This window comes from Toxorhynchites rutilus, chromosome 3 (genome assembly GCF_029784135.1).
Source record: "Toxorhynchites rutilus septentrionalis strain SRP chromosome 3, ASM2978413v1, whole genome shotgun sequence".
Classification (NCBI taxonomy): Eukaryota; Metazoa; Arthropoda; class Insecta; order Diptera; family Culicidae; genus Toxorhynchites; species Toxorhynchites rutilus.
In genome coordinates this window covers 203,534,921-203,562,242 of record NC_073746.1, presented here as the reverse complement: position 1 = coordinate 203,562,242, position 27,322 = coordinate 203,534,921, and the positions used below count along the sequence as shown (strand labels likewise).

Genomic DNA, 27,322 nt, shown 5'->3' with positions numbered 1-27,322 from the left:
GTAAAATCGTTTTCCCTCAAGCGCTCTACAATAATTTTCGATTATTAGCTGCATGGTGTAATATTGGAACGTGTCAACACCATCAAAGACCTTGGCGTCATGTTGGACTCCAAGCTGACATTTCGTGCCCATATTTCCTACATCACGTCTAAAGCATCCAAATCGCTTGACTTTATTTTCCGCGTTTCAAAGCAATTTAAAGATGTACATCGCATTAAGGCACTCTACTGCACACTGGCACGGTCAATTCTTTAGTACGCTTGTGTAGTATGGTCACCATACTACCAAAATAGCATTCAGCGAATTGAATCATTTCAACGAAAATTTGTCCGATTCGCCTTGCGCAATTTGCCGTGGAATGATCCTCTCAATCTTCCCAGCTATGAGGACCGATGTAGACTGATTGGGCTGGACTTATTACGCTCTCGAAGAGGTGTTGCCAAGGCCCTATTTACGTCAGATTTGATTTCATCAAAAATTGATTGTCCTGAACTTCTTCGGTTAATAAATTTCAACATTAGCCGACGTTATTTGCGTACCAATAATTTCTTGTTCCTCCCATAATCACGCACTAATTACGGTTATAATGAACCCGTTTCTAGTATGTGTCGTGTATTTAATCGATGTAGTTCCTGTTTCGATTGTCATCTTTCTCGTTCGTCCCTTGAAGCGATGTACTCTGTAGTCCTCACATAGATTTAGTTTACAAACAAGTTAGTTTTAAAAAGTATTTGTTGGTTAGTAGTAAGGTTCGATCGTTAGGGCACTCATGTAAAGCCTGTTGACATTTTGTGGATAAATGTAAATGTAAATGTAAAGAAACAATCGAACAGATAGTGGCTCTTCATCTCCAATCTTTCCCAAGATTCCCGGATCCCTCGCCATCATTGTATGGACAACATTCAGGTCCATTTTTTTGGCACGGGATTTGAGTTGTTGTGCTGTGGTGGCTCTCCAACCATTTTCGTACACCAACTGGGCCAGTATGGGCCAATACGACTCGATAGACCGTGCTTGGAGTGTGTTTAGGATATTGTATGTTATGGACGGTCGACCAATCCAGAGTGGCCTTTTGCGTAATGGCACGAAGCTAGCCTGCCAGAACATAATATCTTCATCCTTATGGTGTACAAAAATAACCATTTTAGGAGAAACAGTTCTTTGTGCAGTCACTTCCGATTTCGGATACTGTAAAAAGTCGCGCTCTCAGAGATAACTCCTTCAATGTTAACAAAAAAAAGCACACTTAATTCAAAAATGTCGAACGAATTTTTTTTAATTTCATTGAAAGAAAAATATTTTTAAAATTAAATTTCATTTTTCTCAAAAATATGTTTTTTTAAAATTCCCTTACAATTTCCAACCAGTCACCCATACATCGGAAGATGGGCACTTCTACAGGAAAAAAGTTTTTCCAACAACAAATTTTCATGTTTTTTTAGTTACTATTGAACTCGTAGCGTTTTCTGATGTATTAACTCTCGCGATTTACATGTTATGCTAACTTTTTTCTATTTAGTAACATGTCAAGTACATATCAAACGCGAGAATTTACACACAAAAATGTTATGAGTAAAACATTACTTTTTCAGGAGTCTCCATAAAAAATGCCATGTATTCTAGAAACTATAAAAAATAGAAAGTTGATGTCTTCGACAATAGTTCATGTTTTATAAGATCTAAAACTTCGTCAAATACGCTATATCATTATTTGACTTTAAACAAAAAATAGGCATTGATGGAGACCGTATATCAGCGATTACGATTTTTTTCGAATGTTGTTTCCCAAGACGTAAATAGTCAGCGGCATAGACAAGAGTCTTCACACTGTTCCACAAAAAATAATCCAACCTTAAATGCCAGTTCACGGGTCCATTCTCAATTGTGGTATAACTATATCGGTGATCATGGTCCTGCAGCGGTAACCATCAAAATGGTTCCACCGGCCTGCGGACACCAATATCACTTAGTTGTATGACTATAAGATATGACAGAATGCGTTCATATCAAACGAAGTGTGCTACAGAAAGAATAATTTTTGTTGAGGTTACTCTGGTCTGGCTTTCTTCAGCCGACGAACTGAATTTCCACGATTTCAACATTATTCGCCTCGATCGAAATGACTCGTTTGGTGGCGTACTATTGGGGATCAAAAAATGCCACTCCTTCTATAGAGTCACTCTCCCATCGATGACAGGCATTGAAGTTGTCGCTTGCCAGACACAAATTAATGGCAAAGACCTCTGCATTGCCTCGATATATATTCCTCCAAGAACTATGGTTGGCCGCCATCAGTTTTTTGATATCATCGAGGCACTGCCGGAGCCGCGGCTAATCTTAGGTGACCTCAACTCCCATGGAACAGCATGGGGTTCGATCTACGATGACAACCGTGCCACTTTGATTTATGATCTGTGTGACAACTTCAAATTGACAGTTTTGAATACTGGGGAAGCAACTAGAATAGCCAACCCTCCTGCACGGGCAAGCATGCTAGACATATCACTTTGCTCTTCTTCGTTATCCCTGGATTGCACGTGGAAGGTAATCCAAGATCCCCACGGTAGTGACCACCTGCCAATAATTTTATCGATCGCCAATGAATCAGGTTCTCGTGAGTCAGTCGATATTGCGTATGACCTCACGAAAAATATTGACTGGAGAAAATTTGCAGAAATAATATCTGAAGCACTTGTTTCAATGCATGAACTTCCTCCACTCGAAAAGTATAATTTTATATCGAGTTTGATTTACGAAAGCGCACTTCAAGCTCAAAAGAAACGTGTTCCTGCTACCACTTTACGACGTCGTCCTCCATCACTTTGGTGGGACAAGGAGTGTTCAAAGGTCTACCTTTAAAAATCATTCGCTTTCAAAAAATTCCGGAAAACTGGACTAGTGGAATGGTTTCGATAGCACCAAGCTCTAGAAGCCAAACTAAAAGGTCTGATTAAAGCAAAAAAGCGTGGATATTGGCGAAAGTTCGTCAATGGTTTGTCAAGGGAGACCGCTATGAGCACTCTTTGGAATACGGCTAGAAGAATGCGTGGCTGGAACCATACAAATGAAAGTGAGGAATACTCTGACCGTTGGATTTTCAAATTTGCAAGAAAGGTTTGTCCCGATTCCGTTCCTGCACAAAGCGTCGTACGCGACATTCCGCTCCAATGCGACTATGAGAATTTTTCGATGGTGGAATTCTCAATTGCCCTCCTCTCATGTAACAATTCAGCTCCGGGGTCGGACAAGATTAAATTCAACTTGTTGAAGAATCTTCCCGACTTGGCAAAACAGCGTTTGCTGAACTTGTTTAACAAGTTTCTGGAGCTGAATATTGTCCCGCATGACTGGAGACAAGTGAGAGTGATAGCCATACGGAAACCCAACAAGCCGGCTTGCGATCACAACTCGTATAGGCCGATTGCAATGTTATCCTGTATTCGTAAATTGTTAGAGAAAATGATTCTACTTCGTTTGGACAAGTGGGTTGAAGCGAACAATTTGCTGTCAAATACGCAGTTTGGCTTCCGCCGAGGTAAAGGGACACATGATTGTCTCGCGCTGCTATCTTCTGAAATCCAAATCGCATTTGCTCGCAAAGAACAAATGGCTTCCGTTTTTCTCGATATCAAAGGGGCATTTGATTCAGTTTCCATGGAAATTCTCTCAGAGAAACTTCATAATCGTGGACTTTCACCAATTCTGAATAATTTCCTGTACAATTTACTGTCAGAAAAGCACATGTTTTTCAATCATGGCAGCTTGAAATCTTCTCGATACAGTTTTATGGGCCTACCACAAGGCTCCTGCCTAAGCCCCCTCTTGTACAGTTTTTACGTCAATGATATAGATGATTGTCTAACTAGAGACTGCACGCTGAGACAACTTGCAGACGATGGAGTTATTTCCATCACGGGTACTAATCCCGCCGTTCTGCAAAAATCTTTGCAAGATACCCTGAACAATCTGTTCACGTGGGCTCTCAAGCTGGGTATCGAATTCTCTACGGAGAAAACTAAATGGTCGTTTTTTCTAGGAAGCATGAACCCGCCCAATTCCAGCTTCACCTATCCTGCAAAACGATCAAGCACTCGATGTTTTTCAAATACCTTGGAGTATATTTTGACTCTAAATGTACCTGGGGAATACACATTGCGTATTTGAAACAGAAATGCCAGCAAAGAATCAATTTTCTCCAAACCAATAACCGGAACATGGTGGGGTGCCCATCCAGGAGACCTCATTCAGTTATACAAAACAACGATATTATCAGTGTTAGAATATGGCAGTTTTTGCTTCCGATCAGCTGCCAGGATTCATATTCTCAAGCTGGAGAGATATATCGTTGCAATATCGTTGCTTGCGTATAGCAATGGGGTGTTTGCATTCGACACATACGATGAGTCTCGAAGTTTTGGCAGGAGTACCCCCGCTTACTCTTCGGTTCACATAATTATCCTACAGATTTCTCATCCGTTGCAAGATCATGAATCCATTGGTGATTGATAACTTCGAAAATCTACTCCAACTGATTCCTCAGTCAAGTTTTATGTCTTTATACCATGAGTACCTTACCCACGACGTGCACCCTTCACCAGGCATCTCCAACCAAGTTTGCTTCCCATACTTTTGCAATTCCTCTGTCATTTTTGATCTGTCCATGCGACAAAAAATCCATGGAATCCCAGATCATCTACGCTCAGATTCTATTCCGCCGATATTTTCGGCAGAATATGGGGGCATAGTTAGATCTGATAAAATGTTCTTTACTGACGGTTCATTCATAAACGGGTCCACTGGCTTTGGCATCTTCAATGAAAATTCCAGTGCCTCTTTCAAACTCAAAGATCCTTGTTCCGTGTATGTTGCTGAACTGGGTGCGATATACTACGCACTGGGGATCATTGAAACATTGCCCATCGACCACTATTTTATTTTTTCAGACAGTCTCAGCTCAATAGAGGCAATCCGCTCAATGAAGGTTGATAAACGCTCATCTTATTTCCTAACAAGAATAAGACAACTATTGAGTGTTTTGGTCGAAAAATTATTCAAGATTACCTTAGCATGGATTCCCTCTCATTGTTCGATTCCGGGGAATGAGAAAGCGGACTCGCTAGCTAAGGTGGGCGCTTTAGAAGGCACTCTTTTTGAAAGGCAAATTGCTTATAATGAATTTTTTTACATTCCTCGTCAGTACACGCTCGTAAGTTGGCAACGCATGTGGAGTGGAGATGAGTTCGGTCGTTGGTTACACACGATTATCCCTAAGGTCTCGACGAGGGCATGGTTCAAGGGATTGAATGTAGGTCGTGATTTCATTCGCGTGATATCTCGGCTTATGTCCAATCACTACAACCTAAACGGGCATCTCTATCGCATTGGGCTCGCAGCAAACAATCTTTGTGATTGTGGCGATGGCTACCACGACATCGAGCATGTTGTCTGGTCGTGTATCCGGTTCCATACTGCTCGCTCTCAGCTCTCTAGAGCACTGAGAGCACAAGGCAGACAATCGGAGATCCCCGTCCGGGATATCTTAGGTAGCCGTGATCTTGATCTTCTGCTTCATCTATACCTGTTCCTCAGAAACGCCGATGTCAACGTTTAATGATGCTTCCTTCGTTGTGTCCCCGTTTCATATCCCTCCTATCCAATCGATAAACTTTTACTTAGTCGCGGCAATACATACACACACTCTTTACAGACACACGGGCCAAAGGTTGTGCAGTCCACTGATGATTCAACAAGAGCCAAAGGTTGTACCGCTCATGACAACTCTACACGAACTGATGATTGCGCCGGCTAGTGACCATTCTATCCTGGATTCCTCGAGTCGAGAAAGACGCACCACGCTAGATATGAGGTACAGACTAGGGGGGCGTTGCTGATTAATGGTCAGCTGCATCCCAATAGGAAGTATCCCGTGTCGGGCACACGTACAGAGCATTGGAGACAGCAACATCCCAATTACGAAAACACTTGTAATACTAACCTCGAGCCAACCGCGAGGTTAGTATTACAACCGCGGTTACATATTACTAACATAGATAATAAGAAAAATTGTATTGAACTCCCGGCCCCGTGAGGCTAACGCCATATGAGCCTTTATAAAAATATATATTTTGGAAAAAAAAAATTAATATCAAGATTACATACACACAAGCTATGAAAGCGTCACAGTTGTATCAAATTGATTCAACTGATTTTGGGTTACGATTTGAATGGTGCACTCGACCAATTCCTAAATTTTCATACATGAGAATGTTAAATGTTACACAATGACATTCGTTGTAACGAATCGGTTGCAAACGTTTTCCGTACTATCGGATCTATGCTGAACTCCTATATTTTATCCAACGCTATTCGTAAATTTAAATGTTTGGCAACACTAGTTGACTGAACGTACGGTTTTTTGTTGTTCATTTTTGTTTACCGTTTTTTGAAATACTTCTATTGTTTTTAATTCATACTAACGCGTAATTCACTTTGTGAACAATTTTTATCCGTTGGTGTAGTGCAGTTTGTTTGTTTTTGTCCCGAATTCATTAATATTCGGCAGTGTAGTGTAGTGATTGTTTTTGGTGTATTGAAAAGAACCTCGCTCTATCACCTCTCCACGCAAAATTTTTCTCCCGGAGCGACATCTGCTGGTCAGCAGCGATACTGAAAATTACGTACAATTTCAACTTTTACCACACAAGATTACCTACCTTAAGGGTTGCATAACTGTTGGCGTAATTTTCCCGCATTAAGCTTTATGATGGAATCCAGCTGCCTTCAGTGCTCTGAGCCGGTGAAAACGTTGAAGTTCATCAAATGTCAGGGATTTTGCGAAAAAATTGCGCACTTGGATTGCGTTTCATTCACTAGAGCGAACATGGATTTCATCAACGATCAACCCAATCTGTTTTGGTTTTGCAACAATTGCACTGCGATCATGAAGTCAAAGCATGTTCGTGATGCGTTCGCCACTCTGAATGATGCATTTCACAAGCTGAGCGAAACACATCGTACTGCATTGGAAGGAATCCAATCAGAGTTGGTGAAGAACCGGGAGCAAGTGGAATTATTAGCAACCAAAGTCTCCACTGCTCCTACAACTCCCAAACCGTGGCCGAGCCTTAAACGACCAACTATTAAAAGATCCGTTGATGCTGCGGAACTAGAATCTCCAAAGCTACCTACAATGTCGTGCGGTAGGAGAAAAACAAAAACCACCATCCCTGTTGTTGCCCCAGAGCCTGAAAACTGCTGGGTATACATGTCCCGAATCGATCCAAAAGCCTCTGAAGATGACATACTTTCGCTAGTCACCGAGTGCATTCCGTGCGACGAACCCATAGTTGTCAAAAAGCTGGTAAAAAAGGACGCTGACCTGAATTCGATGCGTTTCGTCTCGTTCAAAATTGGAATTGACGAAAAATATCGGGAAGTGGCTCTATGTGCTGACACGTGGCCTGATGGAGTATACTTTCGTGAATTCATCGACTATCAAGATCGGAAAACTCAGTCGGGGTTCTCCAAAACGCCCCGTCTGAAGTAGAAAAGCAGATTGGACGAGGAGAACGAGGAGAATATGTACCCAGCGAGTCACATCAGCAGCAATCATCAAAATTTGTACAACCGGGATGCAATAAACAATGTACCATGGGAGCTCTCAACTACTCCGACCCAGTCGTGCCACACGCCGGACTTCATCCACCTCGGATTGACCCTTGCCGTTCAAGTCATCCCGGTCCTGTGGTCGGATGTTGGGGGAGAGTCTTCCAACCTGACTCTTCAGGCAAGTATGCATTTTATGATCGCTCGTATCTGCCTGACTTCGTTCAAATTTCCAGCCAATTTATATGGACTGATCAGCTCGATGATGAGCTTCGATTACTGGGACGCACGATTAACGGCATCATGGAAGCCCCTAACCCGTCCAACTCAGTCGAGCCTTGTAGCCAGCGTCAGATTAGCCGTCCCGGTCCTGTTGTTGAGTCTGGGGAAGGGGTCTTCCAACGTGCCACTCTAGGCGAGTACGATTCAATCGAGCACCATTCGCAACCTGATCTGCCTCTCATTTCTAGGGGCAACGACACGACTTCCAATGTTATGTGGCTGTATTATCAGAATGTACGCGGCCTGAGGACGAAAATTGACGATCTCTATGTAGCAGTATGCGATTGTAATTACGACGTCATCATGTTTACTGAATCCGGACTTGACGACAGCATCAACTCCATACAGCTATTCGGAGCTGAATTTAACGTTTTCCGTTGTGACCGTAGTCCTTCCAACAGTTCCAAGTCCAGATTTGGTGGTGTCCTTATCGCAGTAGCTTGTCACTTCTCTGCTGTATCGGTTCAAACGAGGAATGGAAACTCTTTGGAACAGATTTGTGTCTCCACTACCATACGTGGGAAAAGGATATTACTTTGCGCAGTATACATTCCTCCCGACCGCAGTCGTGACGTGGGGGTTTATGATTCCCATTTGGCTTCTGTGCGTGAGCTGTGTGACCGTGCGTCTTCTGATGACACCGTACTGGTATGTGGCGATTACATTCAGCCTCATATTGCATGGGAATTACATGCTAACTCTGTTGTTGATCTGAATCCGTCTTTGACCTCTGCGGCGAGTGCTGTTCTATTGGATGGAATCACCTTTCTCGGTCTCCAGCAGCGCAACTTCATTCGTAATTTTCGTGGCCGAACACTGGATCTGGTTTTTTGTGCTCCCGATATTAACATCGCTATCAACGAATCTGTATCGCCACTGCTAGCGGTGGATTTGCACCATCCTCCGTTAGTATTATCGTTATCGGATACAAGAGGAGCAGTGTTGGCCGTTGAGGATCGGAACGAAGGCGAACAAGCGTTGAATTACGCAAACATTTATTTCGCTGCATTTAACGAGTTTCTGAGTAGCTACAATTGGAACGCTCTTGGTCAGGACGTTAACGACATGGCGACGCGTTTTTGCGAAATCGTTTGCAGCTGGCTCGTGACGAATACCTCACGAAGGAAACCTCCAATGTCTCCAGCTTGGAGCACTCCACTTCTTCGCATTCTACGGCGCGACAAAAATTCTTGCCAACGTAAATTACGCCGTCGACGAACTGTTGAAACCATACACAACTTTCAACTCGCTAGCAGTGTATACCGACGCCTTAACCGTGCCCTCTACAAATCATACGTGCTTCGTGTCCAGACAAACCTGCGTAGAAATCCAAAGAGCTTCTGGAAGTTTGTCAATTCCAAGCGAAAAACAGCAGATATCCCGTCTAAGGTGTTCTCGGGCGCTCAGGAATCGTCCTCCGTTTCTGAAATGTGCGATTTATTTTCAAAACACTTTGCATCGGTGTTTGTAGCTGAGGCAGCCACCCCGTCAGAAGCCGATAGAGCTGCAGCTAACATTCCAGAGAGTTTAATAGACTTGGGACCATTCGTCGTTACCCCACAGATGGTTGAGAAGGGCGTAAAAAATTGAAACGTTCAACAGTTCCTGACCCAGATGGCGTTCCAGCTATAGTTTTTTGCCGCTGTGCTACATCTTTGGCTTCACCGCTCTCCCGTATTTACACAGCTTCGCTGAGTCAAGGGGTTTTTCCAGATGTGTGGAAGCATTCCTTTATGTTTCCCGTGTTTAAGAAAGGTGATAAGTGTAACGTGGCTAACTATCGTGGCATAACCAGTTTATCTGCCGCCTCCAAGCTTTTTGAGTTGATCGTGAACGATGCTGTCTTTTTCAAAGTTAAGCGTTATATCTCACCAGTACAACATGGCTTTATGCCAGGACGCTCGGTTAGCACCAATCAACCGTCTGTATCAACCGTCTAGAGGAACGCGCTCAAGTTGATGCTATCTACACCGACATAAAAGCCGCTTTCGATCGAATTGACCATCGCATCCTACTGAGAAAACTATCCCGTCTTGGTGCTTCCGACGAATTCATCAACTGGCTGAGATCATACCTGTCTGGAAGAACGCTCCGTGTCAAGCTCCTGTCTCACACTTCATCTCCGTTTGCTGTTTCTTCGGGTGTTCCGCAAAGCAGCAATCTTGGACCACTGCTGTTCGCGATCTTCTATAACGATGTGTCGCTTATTCTAGCATGTGACTGTGTGTCGATATATGCAGACGACTTGAAAATCTATCTAGCCATCGAAACCCTCGAGGATTGCCGACGGTTACAGAGCCTGCTTGACCAGTTTGTGAGTTGGTGTCGCCTGAACAAACTAACTATCAGTATAAATAAATGTGTCATCATGAGTTTCCATCGAAAAAGACAACCAACTATATTCGACTACACGATCGATGATATTATCTTGGAGAGAGTCAGTCAGGTCAATGACTTGGGCGTAACTCTCGACCCTAAGCTCACTTTCGACGCACACCGATCTGCATTGATATCCAAGGCCAATCGTCAGCTTGGGTTTATTTCGAGAATCTCTAGGGACTTTACTGATCCCTACTGCCTGAAATCTCTCTTCTGCTCGCTTGTTCGGCCGATTCTTGAAACCGCATCTGTAGTATGGAGCCCGTACCAACACATGTGGATCGTCAGGATTGAACGGATTCAAAAATGGTTCATCCGTAGAGCGCTTGGGAATCTGCCTTGGCGTGACCCGCGGAACCTGCCGTCATATACAGCTAGATGTCGCTTACTGAACTTGAATACTCTTGAGCGTCGTAGGCGTATTCAACAAGCCACCTTCGTTGCCAAACTTCTTTGTGGTGAAATCGATGCGCCTAACTTGCTCGAGAAGATGAACTTTCGCGCTCCCAGTAGAATTCTACGATCCTCGTTTTTGCTGCAACCGCTTGCACATCATTCATCGTATGGTCAACATGAGCCGGTCACGGAAATGATCAGAACCTTTTCATCCGTAGAGCAGTTTTATGACTTTGGAGAATCATCACTACGCTTCAGAAACCGAATTGAGAATCCCGATGTGTTTAATGTTATGTTTTTGTTCGACTATTATACTAATTTTTGTTCATTAAGACGATTTTGTCAGATGAATGTTATATCTAAACAAATAAACAAATAAACAAATAAACAAATTATTCTTTTATCAACAAAATTCGTTGCACTTGTATATTTGTTTATTACGCAAAATCAAACCTCGGTCATTGCATTCCGTGCGCTCTGTGCGCAAGTAATCGAAACATTAACATTTCCAGTTTGCAAATGACATTGCGCACCAGCACAGCCATGGCCAAAGAAGTTATTTTTACAACGACAACGATAAGAGAAGTCGCTCTGAATTTGCGGTACCTGGGAGATTCTCTGGCATCGAAAGGCGACGGGAAAAATATGCGCTAGAATGTCAGAGATATAAGAAAATAATAAGAAACACAGTCTCTTTTACGGTGCTTCGTTTCAATTTTTACACAAGCAAATGCTTCGTAACGCGTTAAGATCAACCTAAATCGGGTTCCACGGGTCGTTCCATCCGCACACACCTAGCTCCGTCGAAGTGTGGGTTCGCTCGAGATGAGCTTCATCTTCTCTGCCTGGAGCCCTATCAGTTAATTTTACTTTACTGAAACAGGTTCACACGGCAAGAGCTCGTCTTTTCGCCTACAGAATATTTAGGGGAAATGGGGGTATGACGGATATGTTAAGAAGAACTTCAATTGTATCTTTGGAAACTCATGTTTTTCAAAACATAGAAGCAGTTTCTTACAGTTTAATATACTGGTTTTCGAGTAGAACATTTTCATCGATGCGGATATAATGGACATGTAGTGGGGGGAATATGGACAGGTTCATAATATACGAAGAGTACAAGTTTATCGCTCGCGAGAGGAATAATTTCGCTCTCCCTCAGTATTGTGCGTCCAGTAACTGAAATAGAACAAACAGAGAAAGCAATATAAAAAAGAGATGAATATTCTTCCCTTTACTTTCCATCATGCATTGGATGTGATCTTGGATGTGACTGTGCATTTCAACCCCACCAGTGCAATTATTTTAATAATTTAAATTTACCACTTACGAAAGAATTTACTTTTCCGTACATACCTAATATCTCTGTCAACTCGCAAACCGAAATATAACCATCAGCGAATTCAATTTTGCAATAAAACCACTAAAAATGCTTAATATCGAAGCCGGAAAAATTATATCCACACGCGGAATCATGTTTGATTTTCGGTTTTTGTTTTCCTATTCTACTTTTGATCAGTATTCATTGTCATAGGATGGTTTAAATATTATAGAATAGCATGTAGAAGAGGTTCCCATCAACAGAAATTAGAAATTCATAATGCAACTATACAAATCAACTACCTGTCCATTATACCCCCACTGTCAATCTTACCCGCGGTTCCCCTATGTATAAATTGTATGAATTGTTGTGGAATTTTGCAGTCATTTTTCTCGCGTGGTAACTTTTTATATTAGAGGAGATGTGTCTAAAACGCGCCTGACGGGCAATTTGACCCACCTTATTTTCTCGTAAACCAGCAAGAATAGAAATGCAATGGATATAGGCAAACGTGCTAGTCAATGATAGAATCCTACCTTGAAAGTTTTACATTTGTACCATGCTTAAAAAAAAAAGAAAAATAATTTTCTTTGGAAGCGATTTTCGATGTAATTTTCTACATCACTTCTATAAGGTTTTTGTTGCTTAAACCCGATTCAGAGGCGATAACTGTGGGTCATATCTATTGAGTCGTGTTCCCAGTGAATATCTCAGGTGAAGAAAATGGTAAGAAAGGATTCTTTTCTGCCTCAATTTGATATTTTCCGCATCAGCTTACCATCGGGCAGTATGGCATACCCTCGATCGGGGCAATTTGCTCGCATCCAGCCGTAAACGTTCTCACGAGAGAAATAGCTTGTATGTGAGGAATGCCAGATGATTTTTTCAAATATCATTGCATGGTACGTGTTGAAAATAAATTTCAACGGGAAGTTTCCGAAGTTATAATTCTCGTCCGGAAGCGAATAAAAGACGTTTAATCCGGTTATAGCGAGAATATAATTTCCTAAGAAATAAATAATTTACTAAATACAATTTGTTCACAGTTTCAAAGGTAAACAATAGGTTTAGAACTTACGTTTAGTTTCCCTTTTTATAGTGTATGATATTCTAAGCGTGATGTCGTCGGTATATCTAGTTGTAGATTCTAGTTTAGACAATTATAAGTCCTAGTTCTAGTCTAGATAGTTGTAGTCCATAGTCGTAGCCGTAGTCATAAATATTTAATAAGTTGTAGCCCTAGTTTAGATAGTTTCTAGTCAGCAAGTACTAGTTTAGAATTTATATATAAATATTTAACCTCTTACCAATACTGGATGCTTTTGACTATTAAATTTAAGTTATAGTTTTACGTACAAAGAATATAAGAATATAGAATATAAGTAGATAACAATTATTTAAATTTCCATGGTTTTGTGTGTTATTGTTCTTTTCATTATAGTCACTCAGTGACATGTCGATCTACTTGTCGCTGTCTGTATGTGTTGACCAAGACGTGATAAAAATGAAGGTGCGTTGAGGCAAGTGTTGCCAACAGTACGAATAAATGTCTTCAAATGTAATCATAATGAACAAAAACGAGCAAACCATCACGATATTTCTAAATCATGTTCGATAAATCACACAAACAATTGTTTTCATATACTTTGAAATGACCTCAGTATGTTTTCACAAAATTGAATGTCTTGACAACGAAAACATGTCTTCACATCTGGCATCTATATTATGTGCTCAGAGAATGCAGGAAAACAAGAGCGCGGACTGGAGAATTAATGCACGAATACTGGGAGAACATGCTCACCGGAGGAACGGTTTCTTCTCTTCGCTGGTGGGCATGAAGGAGATAGATTGATCGAATCTCTCATTCATACAAGCTGTTTCTCTGAGCTTTATATAGTCTCTGAGAGAAACAACTCATGGGCATATTATACTTCTGCTGGGCCATTTAACACCGTATGATTGGAAATTTAGAATTTGAGCGCCTTACAAAATAAAATTCATAGCACTTTTGTTATTTAGTATCTAAAATACAGAACGAGTACAGATGACTAAGGGTTAACTGATCAACGTACGACATTATTGTTACCTTAAATTTTTTTTGTCAAGATAAATCCATTCTCGCTTAGGGGGTGCGTATTACACACTTCTCCTATACTATGAAGACATCTGATATTAGGCAGTATGAATAAAAACAAAATTCACCTTTACTTTACTTCATTCGAGCAGTCGAGCAGTGAGATTAAGTTTTTACTACGTTTGGTATGAATAAAAGAAACAACAAAGTATTTACTTTTCGAAAATGGATGTTTAGCTGATTTCGTATGAATAAAACAGCATTCATCAAGTATTTACTTCGTTATTATCAAGTATGCTCATGAGCATACTTTGGATCTGAAAACACTATCATTCGTTTTGATGTCATATCCGATTTATGTTTAATGCTGCTATCTTGCGCTTGAAGTTAAACAAGTTAACGATCCGCATTGATGGCATTGAGCTTCACTAGTTCAGGGGAGCGTAAAAAAATTGATTGATTTTCAGGCGGAATGAACACGTTTTTAAAATTTAAATTATGAATAAAAAATAACCTTTCCGTACCAATATGGCATTCTGTTCAAATGAAAAACACTTTTGTTTGCAGGTGGTGAAAAACTCTTGTACGATATTGTTTTTGAAGACAACTTTATATTATAATGAAAAGTTTCAGTAGTTATGTTGGAAATGTAAAGGGTTAAATAAAAGTCGGAAAAAAGTGTTTTAAGTGATTAAATAAAAAGATGTAAACATTTTCAATCAAGTTTTAACATTTGAAAACTGGCTTCGCGTCTTCTAATATGATACGGTATTACACTAACGAGATAGGGACCTATTCCTTTTTCATCGCGAATTCACGCTTTGTCCAAACAAGACGGGTGGGTAATGTCGGGGACAAAACCGGAGTGACGTAGGACTATACAAAGGGGACAGCTTTTGTTAAATATATATTTTAAATATATTGTTTTATTTTCTTCTCCTACGTGAATACCTACCTATCTACCTGAAAAATGGATTAGTTTACTGTTTACTCTTTATGAATATGTTGATGGTTCTCAAAAGAACCTTTGGTGTTGTGTTTTTGTTATCACTCGATATTCCCATCTTGTTCGGTTAAACCTTCCTGTTTAGCTATTGCGTTTGCCACTCGCCACAGCTTTCACAGTTGGAAAATTTCTTCCCATCCAGCTTGTGACATATTGTTCAGTAAATTACATTTAATGCGACTTTGCCACTCACTGAAACTAATTGTTGCCTTGCCGAACCGAAGCTGATCTGTTCTTGATGCGTGTTTTCTGATTGTCATGAGCAGCTTTGCAAGCCAACTCGAGCACTCCGACGGCCGAAACTCTATAATCTACTCTATCTGGTGCTCCGGCACCAATCCGTTCGGCCTAGTTACCCTTGCGGAGCAATCAGTGAATGCGGCCAACAGGGAACTGGAGATCTGCACGGTTCGAGTGAGACTTTGCCTTTCCCTTAACTTGTCCTCCTTTGTTACGTCCACGATGCCGATGCCGTACAACCACACGGGTTTACGGTTTGAAAGAAAATAAGATATTTTTTTGGGGTCCGCGTGTTTTATACTCTAGCGCAATTTAAGAATTGGTGAAAATCAATAAGCTCAGAACAACTGCCAAATTCACATACTCATCATATCCTGGCAAACAAATTATGAAAAAATCAATTTGTGTTTTATTATTATTTTGGATAATGTTTTAGAAAGCATTGAACTGTATTTCCTAAACTCTTATTTGGAAGGTTTAATGGCCCTGAAAAGCGCCTTGTTTTATGGAATGGTTCCAATTTAGAAAACTTAGTACTCGTGGTTTTGAAAAAAACCATTTCGAACGCCCTCGATGCCGCCTTGTTCTGGATTTGCCACCAAAGCAGTTTGTATAAAGAACACACTTTTTTCTTCTGCTACCTGATGCCGTTTTGCGATTGCGTTTGCCACTCGCCACTCGCTGCAACTGCCTGTTGTCTTGATGTCCACCGAACCGAATGTGTTCTGTTCCGAATGCGGGTTTTCTTATCGTCGCGAGCAGCGAGCACTTCGGCGGCCGAAACTATATAACGCCGGCTAGGTGGACTGGTGCACTGGTACTAACGCGCTCGGCCTAGCTACCCTTGCGGGGAACTCCAGATCAACACGGTTCGAGCGGGATTTTGCCTTTCCCTTCACTTTTCCTCCTTTACCATGTCCAGACATGGCTGCTTGGGTTGGTTTGTTGATGTGTTGTGATGCGAACCGATGTGGTGTACGGTTTGAATGCGAATGATCGTTACGGAAGGAAGGTATTGTATTATAGAGACTTTAAACTTTTGCAGTTCATTCGTCTCTAGCGTTGAGAAAGGCCCTTTGAAAACTCTACTCTACTCTACTCCAGCGCTACCACCTCCGCCCTCTTGCCTTGAGAAAGGCACTCGATCCCTCGCCGTCCAGCTCGTCCAGCAACGATGTTGTCCAGTCGGTGTCCACACAAAGAATGATCGTTACGGCAGCGGAGCGGGGATTTTTAAGCTGACTGGCTGGCTCGAGAATTACGCATGTGTGAGACTGCGACCAATGTTTCGTTCATTTTTTCTTTTTCCTTTCCAATCGTGCTTCATTCTATTTCGCTGCTGCTCTGGTTGCCCGTTTTGGTCGGTACGATATGAGGAGCACAAAATGGACCAATCAAAAATGGGCACATAGTGCATTTTGACAATGCTTGATATTTGACAATTATTCAATTATTTATCTCAAGAAAAATGAAATGTTATTCGTTATGATAGATGCGTAGATATATTTCCTATCAATTGATGCAAAAACCTTTGCGATCTATTGAGAAATGCTCGAGTTATAAGCGTTCCAAATCTTGCATTTTTTCCTACTTGTTCAGTGCCTAGATTTCCATTTCACCCCCTATATCTTCCGGTTAGACGTAGTCCTACGTCAAAAAACGTTTTGAAACGAAACCTAAACAAGCAGTTCATAGATGTTTGACAAAGTAAAAACTATGTTCGAATTCGAAAATCAAATTAGTAAAGTAAACTGTAAATTCAAGTAAATACTAGGAAAGTTTACTTTACTTGGAAACGGGCAGAATAAGTAAATACTTTGTTTTATTCATACGACCTATTATGGGTAAGGGTTTTGGTTTTTGTCAATTTAACGAGTGATAAAAGTGATATGGTATATTGGTGGGAATATGAGAATGTGAATGTTCCCAATCAAAAATCTATAAATGTACTTTATTTATCAATATGACTACACAAATTTAATTTGTTCGACTTTTGTCTAATAGTTTTCGTCAAACACCTTAATCGCCCCGTCATCCAGATTTGGGTGACGGGTGTATTTCCTGGGAGGCCCGATACCCAGATGTGGGTGACACTTTTCTCGTTCAATTTGAATAGGATTTTTAAACGGAATTTGATAGAATGGGCACTCAAATGTAAATATGGGTTATGGAGAACAATAAAAAAATCAAAAACATAAAAATATAGTTTTTATGTCATACTTTTAAACGGTTTTATGTAGCATTAGCTACTGTAAATATGTTTGTATGTTCACCACATCAATAGAAATTTAACCTGTTTCCTGTTGACCGATTCATCTGAAATTTGGAGCACGCCTTTATCTCTGCTGTCGTCATAAAACTGCGTATTCTATGATCTTGAAAATCCAAAATGGCGGCCGCTACAAAATGGCGTACTACACATTTTATCAAAACCCTATCAATATGGGTATCAAATGAAAAGGGTTGACTAGCAGAACACAATTATTTATGAAAAATGTAAATCCAAAATGACCACCATCACAAAATGGGACATTTTTTTCAATTCATCAATATGGGTATCAAAGGAAATGGCTTGACTAGTAGAACACACTTATTTGTGAAAAATCACATTTTAAATGTACTATTGAAAAATCAATATCCCATTTGTTTATTTTCGACTCATTAGCATTTAGCTGTAACAGAGCTGAATTTTATTCGTGTACATGTCACATGTTTATCGTATCTATAAATAGAACATTACACAGTTTGCCACGCCGAAAGGCGTTATAGTATTCCTTCTATACAATTGCATATGGTACATTTACACAGTAGCCATTTAGGCGTAAGAGTATTCCTTTTGTTTTTCCATTATCCAGTTAGACCACCGAACAGCGGAGACAGTTGATATGATCATTGTTGAGTTATTAATAGAACAGCAGCCCGATGTTTCTTGCAGAGCAGAGCAGTTGTATGGATGAATCGATCTTATTTCGACCGTGGATCGATCTCCATCGCTGATGATTGTTGCGTGGATGTAGTTATTCTGTAACAACACAAAGATGGTCAATGAAGGCCCTGAGTTTTGAACTCACGATCGATCGCTTACTAAGCGAACGCGCCACCAATATGGCTACGAAGACCCCCTGACAATATCATTTTGTCGTCTATAGTAAGTTCATTTAGTCTCCAGGTCCAGGTCTTCTCTTGCGTATAATTCCTCAATATCCTAATCGGAACTCGATGAAATAATACTCGAAACTTTTCTTCTAACGCTTCGCACTATTTTGTCGTTACTACTTTCCTCGCTTTCAGATTTACTAATACGCCGTGCGGTGAACATTTGAAGGATGAAAAAACAAATGTGTGTCTAATATACAAAATACAAAATAGACATATTGTTTTTTAGAATAAACAGGGGCTTCTGCGCAATTATTATTCTCATTCTCAGAAAAAATCTTGCAACTTGATTCTTCTTTTAACTTTTTAACTACCAAGCGTAAAGAACGATGAAAACGAATTACGTGAAAAATCGGAGTTGCCAAATGTGATATAGTTTATGACGATTATTTTCCCACAAATGGACATGTGTTCTCAGTATGATACGAGAGTCGTTCAAAAAACAAGTTTCAGAAATCGCCCCTAGTTACTATCACCTATTCCCGGTGATGAAACAGTTATCAGTTACAGTTAATGTTATCAGTGTCAGATCAAAAAGTACACCTTTTTTTTGATGCGGGTAATATGGACGTATAGTGGGGGGAATATGGACAGGTTTGTAATATACGAAGCGTAGAGGTTTATTTTTCGTAAACTCATCACGAATGTCCATTCAATGACGAAAAAATTGAATTAATTCACCTAGAAGAGGTATTCTGTTTTTCTGCATTATAAACGGACAGACCCTCAACTATTTTACTTTTAGTTCCAGTCGGCTTCTAGTGAGTCCATCATTGGCGATTTGATTTCCGTTTATAGACGGGCATTCTGTAGGAATAGATTAAACGGACTTTTCACAGTCCATCTCACTCCCACTGGCAACTGGATTGTATAGGGGTGCATGTATTGGCAATCTGGTTTCCATCGATGGTGTAATAGATCAGAATATCATCATATCAGATCACTTGAATATTCAAGAAACAACAAGAACAAGAAAATATGAGGCAAATTATCAACGAAAAGAGATTGAATGTAGGATTCAAGCATTACCGAAACAATGACAAAATGCACAAGGTACGTTAAAAGTTATTGATACTCTTCCTTAATCTCCAACCCCCGTACTAATATGAGTGTGAGCCAATTTTCATACTTTCGCCATTCTTACAGTAATAAGAACCATTGTTCTGAAAACAGATAGCAAATCTCTCAAATAGCTCTCATAAGACACTGTGACTTTATCTGAATAGAATGTTCCGAAAGTTTATTTTCGACTTTCGAAAGAAGGGAAATGAGAAACGAGTGTGTATCACTGTATGAATGAGATGCCATATACTGAACAAATACATTGAATATAATTGGATTGTCATGTACTTCTAACAGAATTTAATCAAAATGTTTAAAGAATCAAATAATAATGCTGCCCATTTCACGATTGAGCAGTTTGACAGACAAACTTCCAAAAAAGCAGAAAAAAAAATCCCTTTAGAAGTTTTTCTACAAAAGGATGATCAAAGCTGAAAAATAAATAATGATAGTGCTTTTTCTAGGTTTACCCGATGTGAAATTAACGGTGACCGGAATAAATCGCCACAGTAAACAACTGCAACAGAAACAACCGCTTAGAAAAAGTGTAGTAGGCTAGAAATATTTGGCGCGGGAAAAACATCATGTGCCTCACATTTCTATTATAAATTTATTCTCTTGTTCTCGTTTTTCGAAATTTATTCTGAGGACAATGTAATGGGGACGAAGTCCCCATTTGGCGAGGATAAGGAATCGAGGCGGCCCATGCCGCCAAGATGACGCAATCCGAGTCCACCGCCGACCCGCCGTCGGAAGCGGCGGTGTCTCGCACGCAAACCTGGGATCCACTGATTGCCCGGTTAGTTTGAAACATAGGATACGATCCTTTAGCAATGTCCGACCGAGCTCTAGCGAGCGTCGGACGGTATACGTCTGCCCGGGGCGTTACGTTTGCCTGGGGCGATACGTTTGCCCGGTTAATTCTTGTTTTGAAATACAATACCGCGCCACAATATTTATAGCCTACTACACATTTTATAAGCGGTGGTTTCTGTTGCAGTCGTTTTCTGTGGCGATTTATTCCGGGAACCGAAATTAACAATAAGCATTATTATTAGCATACATTTACAGTGAATCCCAAAATTGAGTATACACCTCGTGCTGCTTTGTTATTTTTGAGTTTTTCGTGGTTGAAAAGTAAATAATTGGTAAAAAATTATTTTTGGCCCCCTGGTATGGTGTTTTGGGTTGATTGGGGCATTATAGAGCAATTGTTCCCGCACGATGAGGTCAGTTCGCTTCGGGACATTATACTGTTGAAAGTAGTAATCACGAGAGAGACTCAATTTCTGATCGGGAGACTGCAGGTTACGTTTCAGGAAGATCAATTGAGTCAACTCGTCCATCGCCGAATCGATAAACTCCATGGTTCCAGATCCAGAAACCGCCAATGTACCATACATCAACTGACTACCGCCGTCGTGTTTCATTGTGGGAACCAAATGCTGAACCTGGAGCACCGATCCTGGTTTCCTCCACACCATCTGTCTTCCACCCCATTCAAAGAGATTGGTTTCCGGCTCAACCGTATGAAACACCTTGTTCCAGGTCCTCCTTAGGTCTGTTTACTTATGCCTTAGCAAACTGTAGTCGTTTTTTTTTCATATTCAACTTTGAGATGTAATACTTTTCACGGCCAACACGACCTCTCAGGTTGGTCCTGTAAGCTGCTCTCCGGACAGTGTCTGCGCTGAAAGGTCTTCTAATGATGCCGGCTGCTTCAGTAGTCAAATTAGGAATGTTTGTTTTAGGATTCTTTCGCAATGTTCGCACAATTAGGGGTAGTGGGGGCACATTGGAAATTTGGTAGTACATTTGGTAGTAAAGAGTTCTCAATCGGACAAACTCTTTTCGTGTGACATTTGAGGGTTCCGCCCTTCCAAACTACGTTGCAATAGGTGCACTTCGTTTACCTGTTCGGTTGTTTGTATCCCGGGTAATGAAATGCAACAAATGTATGCAAATCGGTCACACGGCCGCCTATTGTTGCAACAAAAAACGTTGCGCAGATTGTGGAGAGAGCCATGATGAGAATCCTTGCCCGAAAGAGCGCAAGTGTCTTCATTGCGGCGGGACTCCTCATGATCTTATTCAATGCCCGGTGTACATACAACGAGGGGAAAAAATCAAGCGTTCCTTAAAAGAACGTTCCAAGCGGACTTATGCAGAAATGCTTAAGAGTCCCGTTCCAACGACTCAGGACAATCCCTACTCCATTCTGCAGAACGACGAGCCTGTTGCTGACGCTCCCAATGCAGGAAGTTCCGGTACATCGCAGGGTGCCATCAGGAAAAGAAAAATTACTTCTTTTCCATCACTCCCCAGAAAGAAAACCGAAACTTCCCAAGTTGGAATGAAAACTCGAATCGAACGTGCTGAGAATAGACCGAAGTAAGTACCTCCTGGTTTAAGCGGTTCTTCTACGCACCAGGGGTCCTCAGCACTTCCCGGAGCAGCACCCAACACGTCTGCTCCTTTTTCGCGGTCGAGGCAACAGCCACAATCTGGCTTGCTTGCGCTTTCTGACCTGGTGGACAACATTTTAAATGCTTTAAATATAAATGACCCTCTTAAAAGCATAGTATTATGTTTGCTTCCGATTGTGAGAACATTTTTGAAAGAAAAATGTGGTTTTTTGGCAGCGTTCATTTCCCTCGATGCCTGATTCAGGGCAAGAGGTCAAGGATTTGACCACTGTAATACAGTGGAATTGCAGAAGCATCATTCCTAAACTAGATCAGTTTAAATTTTTAGTTCACAGCTCTAACTGTGATGTATTTTCTCTCTGTGAAACATGGATTTCTTCAGCCAATGAGCTGAATTTCCACGATTTCAACATTATTCGCCTCGATCGAAATGACTCGTTTGGTGGCGTACTATTGGGGATTAAAAAATGTCACTCCTTCTATAGAGTCACTCTCCCATCGATGACAGGCATTGAAGTTGTTGCTTGCCAGACACAAATCAATGGCAAAGACCTCTGCATTGCTTCGATATATATCCCTCCCAGAACTACGGTAGGCCGCCATCAGTTCTTTGATACTATCGAGGCAATGCCGGAGCCGCGGTTAATCTTAGGTGATTTCAACTCCCATGGAACAGCATGAGGATCACTCTACGATGACAACCGTGCCACTTTGATTTATGATCTGTGCGACAACTTCAAATTGACAGTTTTGAATACTGGGGAAGCAACCAGAATAGCCAACCCTCCTGCACGGGCAAGCATGCTAGACATATCTCTATGCTCTTCTTCGTTATCCCTGGATTGCATGTGGAAGGTAATCCAAGATCCCCACGGTAGTGATCACCTACCAATAATTTTATCGATCGCTAATGAATCAAGCTTTCGTGAGTCAGTCAATATTTCGTATGACCTCACGAAGAATATTGACTGGAGAACATTTGCGGAAATAATATCTGAAGCAATTGTTTCAATGCATGAACTTCCTCCACTCGAAGAGTATAACTTTATATCGAGTTTGATTCACGAAAGCGCACTTCAAGCTCAAAAGAAACGCGTACCGGCTACCACTTTCCGACGTCGTCCTCCATCACTTTGGTGGGACAAGGAGTGTTCAAAGGTCTACCTTGAAAAATCATCCGCTTTCAAAAAATTCAGGAAAACTGGATTAGTGGAATGGTTTCTAAAGTACCAAGCTCTAGAAGCCAAACTAAAAGGTTTGATTAAAGCAAAAAAGCGTGGATATTGGCGGAAGTTCGTCAATGGTTTGTCAAGGGAGACCGCTATGAGCACTCTTTGGAATACGGCTAGGAAAATGCGTGGCTGGAACCATACAAACGAAAGTGAGGAATACTCTGACCGTTGGATTTTTAACTTTGCAAGGAAGGTTTGCCCCGACACCGTTCCTGCACAAAACGTCGAACGCGACATTCCACTTCAAAGCGATTATGAGAATTTTTCGATGGTGGAATTCTCAATGTAATTGCTCTTCTCTCATGTAACAATTCAGCTCCGGGGTCGGACAAGATTAAATTCAACTTGTTGAAGAATCTTCCCGACTTGGCAAAACAGCGTTTGCTGAACTTGTTCAACAAGTTTCTGGAGCTGAATATTGTCCCGCATGACTGGAGACAAGTGAGAGTGATAGCCATACGGAAACCCAACAAGCCAGCTTGCGATCACAACTCATATAGGCCGATTGCAATGTTATCCTGTATTCGTAAATTGTTAGAGAAAATGATTCTACTTCGTTTGGACAAGTGGGTCGAAACGAACAATTTGCTGTCAAATACGCAGTTTGGCTTCCGCCGAGGTAAAGGGACAAATGGTTGTCTCGCGCTGCTATCTTCTGAAATCCAAATCGCATTTGCTCGCAAAGAACAAGCCGTTTTTCTCGATATCAAAGGGGCATTTGATTCAGTTTCCATGGAAATTCTCTCAGAGAAGCTTCATAATCGTGGACTTTCACCAATTCTCAATAATTTCCTGTACAATTTACTGTCAGAAAAGCACATGATTTTCTCTCATGGCAGCTCGAAATCTTCTCGATACAGTTTTATGGGCCTACCACAAGGCTCCTGCCTAAGCCCCCTCTTGTACAGTTTTTACGTCAATGATATAGATGATTGTCTAACTAGAGACTGCACGCTGAGACAACTTGCAGACGATGGAGTTATTTCCATCACGGGTACTAATCCCGTCGTTCTGCAAAAGTCGTTGCAAGATACCCTGAACAATCTGTTCACGTGGGCCCTCAAGCTGGGTATCGAATTCTCTACGGAGAAAACTGAAATTGTCGTTTTTTCTAGGAAGCACGAACCCGCCCAATTCCAGCTTCACCTATCCGGCAAAACGATCCAACACTCTATGTTTTTCAAATACCTGGGTGTATATTTTGATTCTAAGTGTACCTGGGGGAGACACATTGCGTATTTGAAACAGAAATGCCAGCAAAGAATCAATTTTCTCCAAACAATTACCGGAACATGGTGGGGTGCCCATCCAGGAGACCTCATTCAGTTGTACAAAACAACGATATTATCAGTGTTAGAATATGGCAGTTTTTGCTTCCGATCAGCTGCCAGGATTCATATTCTCAAGCTGGAGAGAATACAATATCGTTGCTTGCGTATAGCCATGGGGTGTTTGCATTCGACACATACGATGAGTCTCGAAGTTTTGGCAGGAGTACCCCCGCTTACTCTTCGGTTCACAGAATTATCCTACAGATTTCTCATCCGTTGCAAGATCATGAATCCATTGGTGATTGATAACTTCGAAAATCTACTCCAACTGACTCCTCAGTCAAGTTTTATGCCTTTATACCATGAGTACCTTACCCACGACGTGCACCCTTCACCAGGCATCTCCAACCAAGTTTGCTTCCCATACTTCTGCAATTCCTCTGTCATTTTTGATCTGTCCATGCGACAAAAAATCCATGGAATCCCAGATCACCTACGCTCCGATTCTATTCCGCCGATATTTTCGGCAGAATATGGGAAAGTTAGATCTGATAAAATGTTCTTTACCGACGGTTCATTCATAAACGGGTCCACTGGCTTCGGCATCTTCAATGAAAATTCCAGTGCCTCTTTCAAACTCAAAGATCCTTGTTCCGTGTATGTCGCTGAACTGGGTGCGATATATTACGCATTAGGGATCATTGAAACATTGCCCATCGACCACTATTTTATTTTTTCAGACAGTCTCAGCTCAATAGAGGCAATCCGCTCAATGAAAGTTGATAAATGCTCATCTTATTTCCTAACAAGAATAAGACAACTATTGAGTGTTTTGGTCGAAAAATTATTCAAGATTACCTTAGCATGGGTTCCCTCTCATTGCTCGATTCCGGGGAATGAGAAAGCGGACTCGCTAGCTAAGGTGGGCGCTTTAGAAGGCACACTTTTTGAAAGGCAAATTGCTTATAATGAATTTTTCCACATTCCTCGTCAGTATACGCTCGTAAGTTGGCAGCGCATGTGGAGTGTTGATGAGTTCGGTCGTTGGTTACACACGATTATCCCTAAGGTCTCGACGAGTGCATGGTTCAAGGGATTGAATGTAGGTCGTGATTTCATTCGCGTGATATCTCGGCTTATGTCCAATCACTACAAACGCGCATCTCTATCGCATTGGGCTCGCAGCAAACAATCTTTGTGATTGTGGCGATGGCTACCACGACATCGAGCATATTGTCTGGTCGTGTATCCGGTTCCATGCTGCTCGCTCTCAGCTCTCTAGAGCACTGAGAGCACAAGGCAGACAATCGGAGATCCCCGTCCGGGATATCTTAGGTAGCTGTGATCCTGATCTTCTGCTTCATCTATACCTGTTCCTCAGAAACGCCGATGTCAACGTTTAATGATGTTTCCTTCGTTGTGTCCCCGTTTCATATCCCTCCTATCCAAACGATAAACTAGCCGGCTAGTGACCATTCTATCCTGGATTCCTCGAGTCGAGAAAGACGCACCACGCTAGATATGGGGTACAGACTAGGGGGGCGTTGCTGATTAATGGTCAGCTGCATCCCAATAGGAGGTATCCCATGTCGGGCACACGTACAGAGCATCGAAGACTGCAACATACCAATTATGAGAACACTTGTAATACTAACCTCGAGCCAACCGCGAGTAATCGGTTACATATTACTAACATAGTTGTAAGCAAACATTGTCGAAATATTGAACTCCCGGCCCCGTTAGGCTGACGCCATATTAGCCTTAATAAAAATATATATTTTGGATAAAAAAAAAAAAAACTATTGACTATAGATGCCGTATTGATAGTCACCTTATATTTGAAGAATTTGATGACTTTTGAGTCACCCTGCACTTCAGTGAAGCTGTCGCATGTCAAAATATGAATAAAAACAGAAATTGCTCTCTCGATAGCCATTAGGCCGTAGTTCTGTACACATGGTATCTAAGGAATTTCTAGTGAAATTTTGTTTATTCAATCTGATATATTGGACAAATCATCAGTTTAGACGACTGATCACATATTCTAGGAGAGGTGAACACATCTTTTGTTTAATCTCAGCGATTAATTAGCATAGAAATTACTTTGATGTTTGGGGGCAAAGTGGTCATAGGTGAATAACGACTTACAATGTTCTGTTCACTAAAGCTGATAAACCGCATCACATTCTGCTCTTGAAGAGGATCTTTTTGTGGCTTGGACCCTGGATAAATATGCCACTCTAACTTAACTAAGCCTCATTATGCGGAACGTTTCTTACTACGTTTTTGTATGCATGAGAAAATTTGAATTGAGAATTGAGTCAGGGATTCTCAAACGACCCCTTTTCCAGGATGAAATCATACCTCAGACCCCTATAGCCAAATTCCATTGAAAATCCTATCTTTAGATTTTTTTCTTATTAAATAATTATTAATTTATGGACATTGCAGTTAGTTCAATTAGTGAACTTCACATTATTTTCTCATCACATTCAACAAAATAGAAAGAAATTCAAATCGCAAACCATTCTATCCGCAAATACCAAAATATCAAAATACGATTCAACTTTGGATAGTTAGAGGATTAAATCTCATTGCGTTCATTGATTTTCAAATGGTCCTATCGGTTTCGGGTTATTTGTAACCACACTGAAGCCTTTTTCGACATGATATCATGATGGAAAAATGAGAGGATATTGTTCAGGAATGTCCCACAACACAGGATACTGTGTTTCAATGTTGCGTTGCGTTGTTTCAATGTTGCGTTGTAACCAGAACTTATGACAACCTTGGTTGTACTCCTGCGTGAGCTCCTCATCTGTGCTGATGATGATCAACTTTACTTGCTTTGTTATCCCTTGAGGAATTCTAA

At 41.1% G+C, this 27,322-nt stretch overlaps 2 protein-coding genes across 5 annotated transcripts in view; both read left to right on the top strand.

The window, feature by feature from the left end:
* Positions 1 to 27,322, top strand: part of LOC129775849 (uncharacterized) — a 93,414-nt gene that overhangs the window by 5,262 nt on the left and 60,830 nt on the right. The gene's annotated exons all lie outside the window — the stretch shown is intronic.
* Positions 7,580 to 9,827, top strand: LOC129773852 (uncharacterized). Its single transcript, XM_055777510.1, has 3 exons — positions 7,580 to 7,786; positions 7,864 to 9,465; positions 9,639 to 9,827. The coding sequence occupies exons 1-3, from the start codon at positions 7,580 to 7,582 to the stop codon at positions 9,825 to 9,827; spliced, it is 1,998 nt and encodes a 665-aa protein (XP_055633485.1).

Excerpts from the sequence above, each read along its gene's own strand:
- LOC129773852 (XM_055777510.1), top strand. The coding sequence starts at position 7,580 with ATGTACCCAGCGAGTCACATCAGCAGCAATCATCAAAATTTGTACAAC. Across the intron at positions 7,787-7,863 it reads CTTCCAACCTGACTCTTCAG|CTCGATGATGAGCTTCGATT; the intron begins GCAAGTATGCAT and ends TGGACTGATCAG. Across the intron at positions 9,466-9,638 it reads CACAGATGGTTGAGAAGGGC|AAAGGTGATAAGTGTAACGT; the intron begins GTAAAAAATTGA and ends CCCGTGTTTAAG.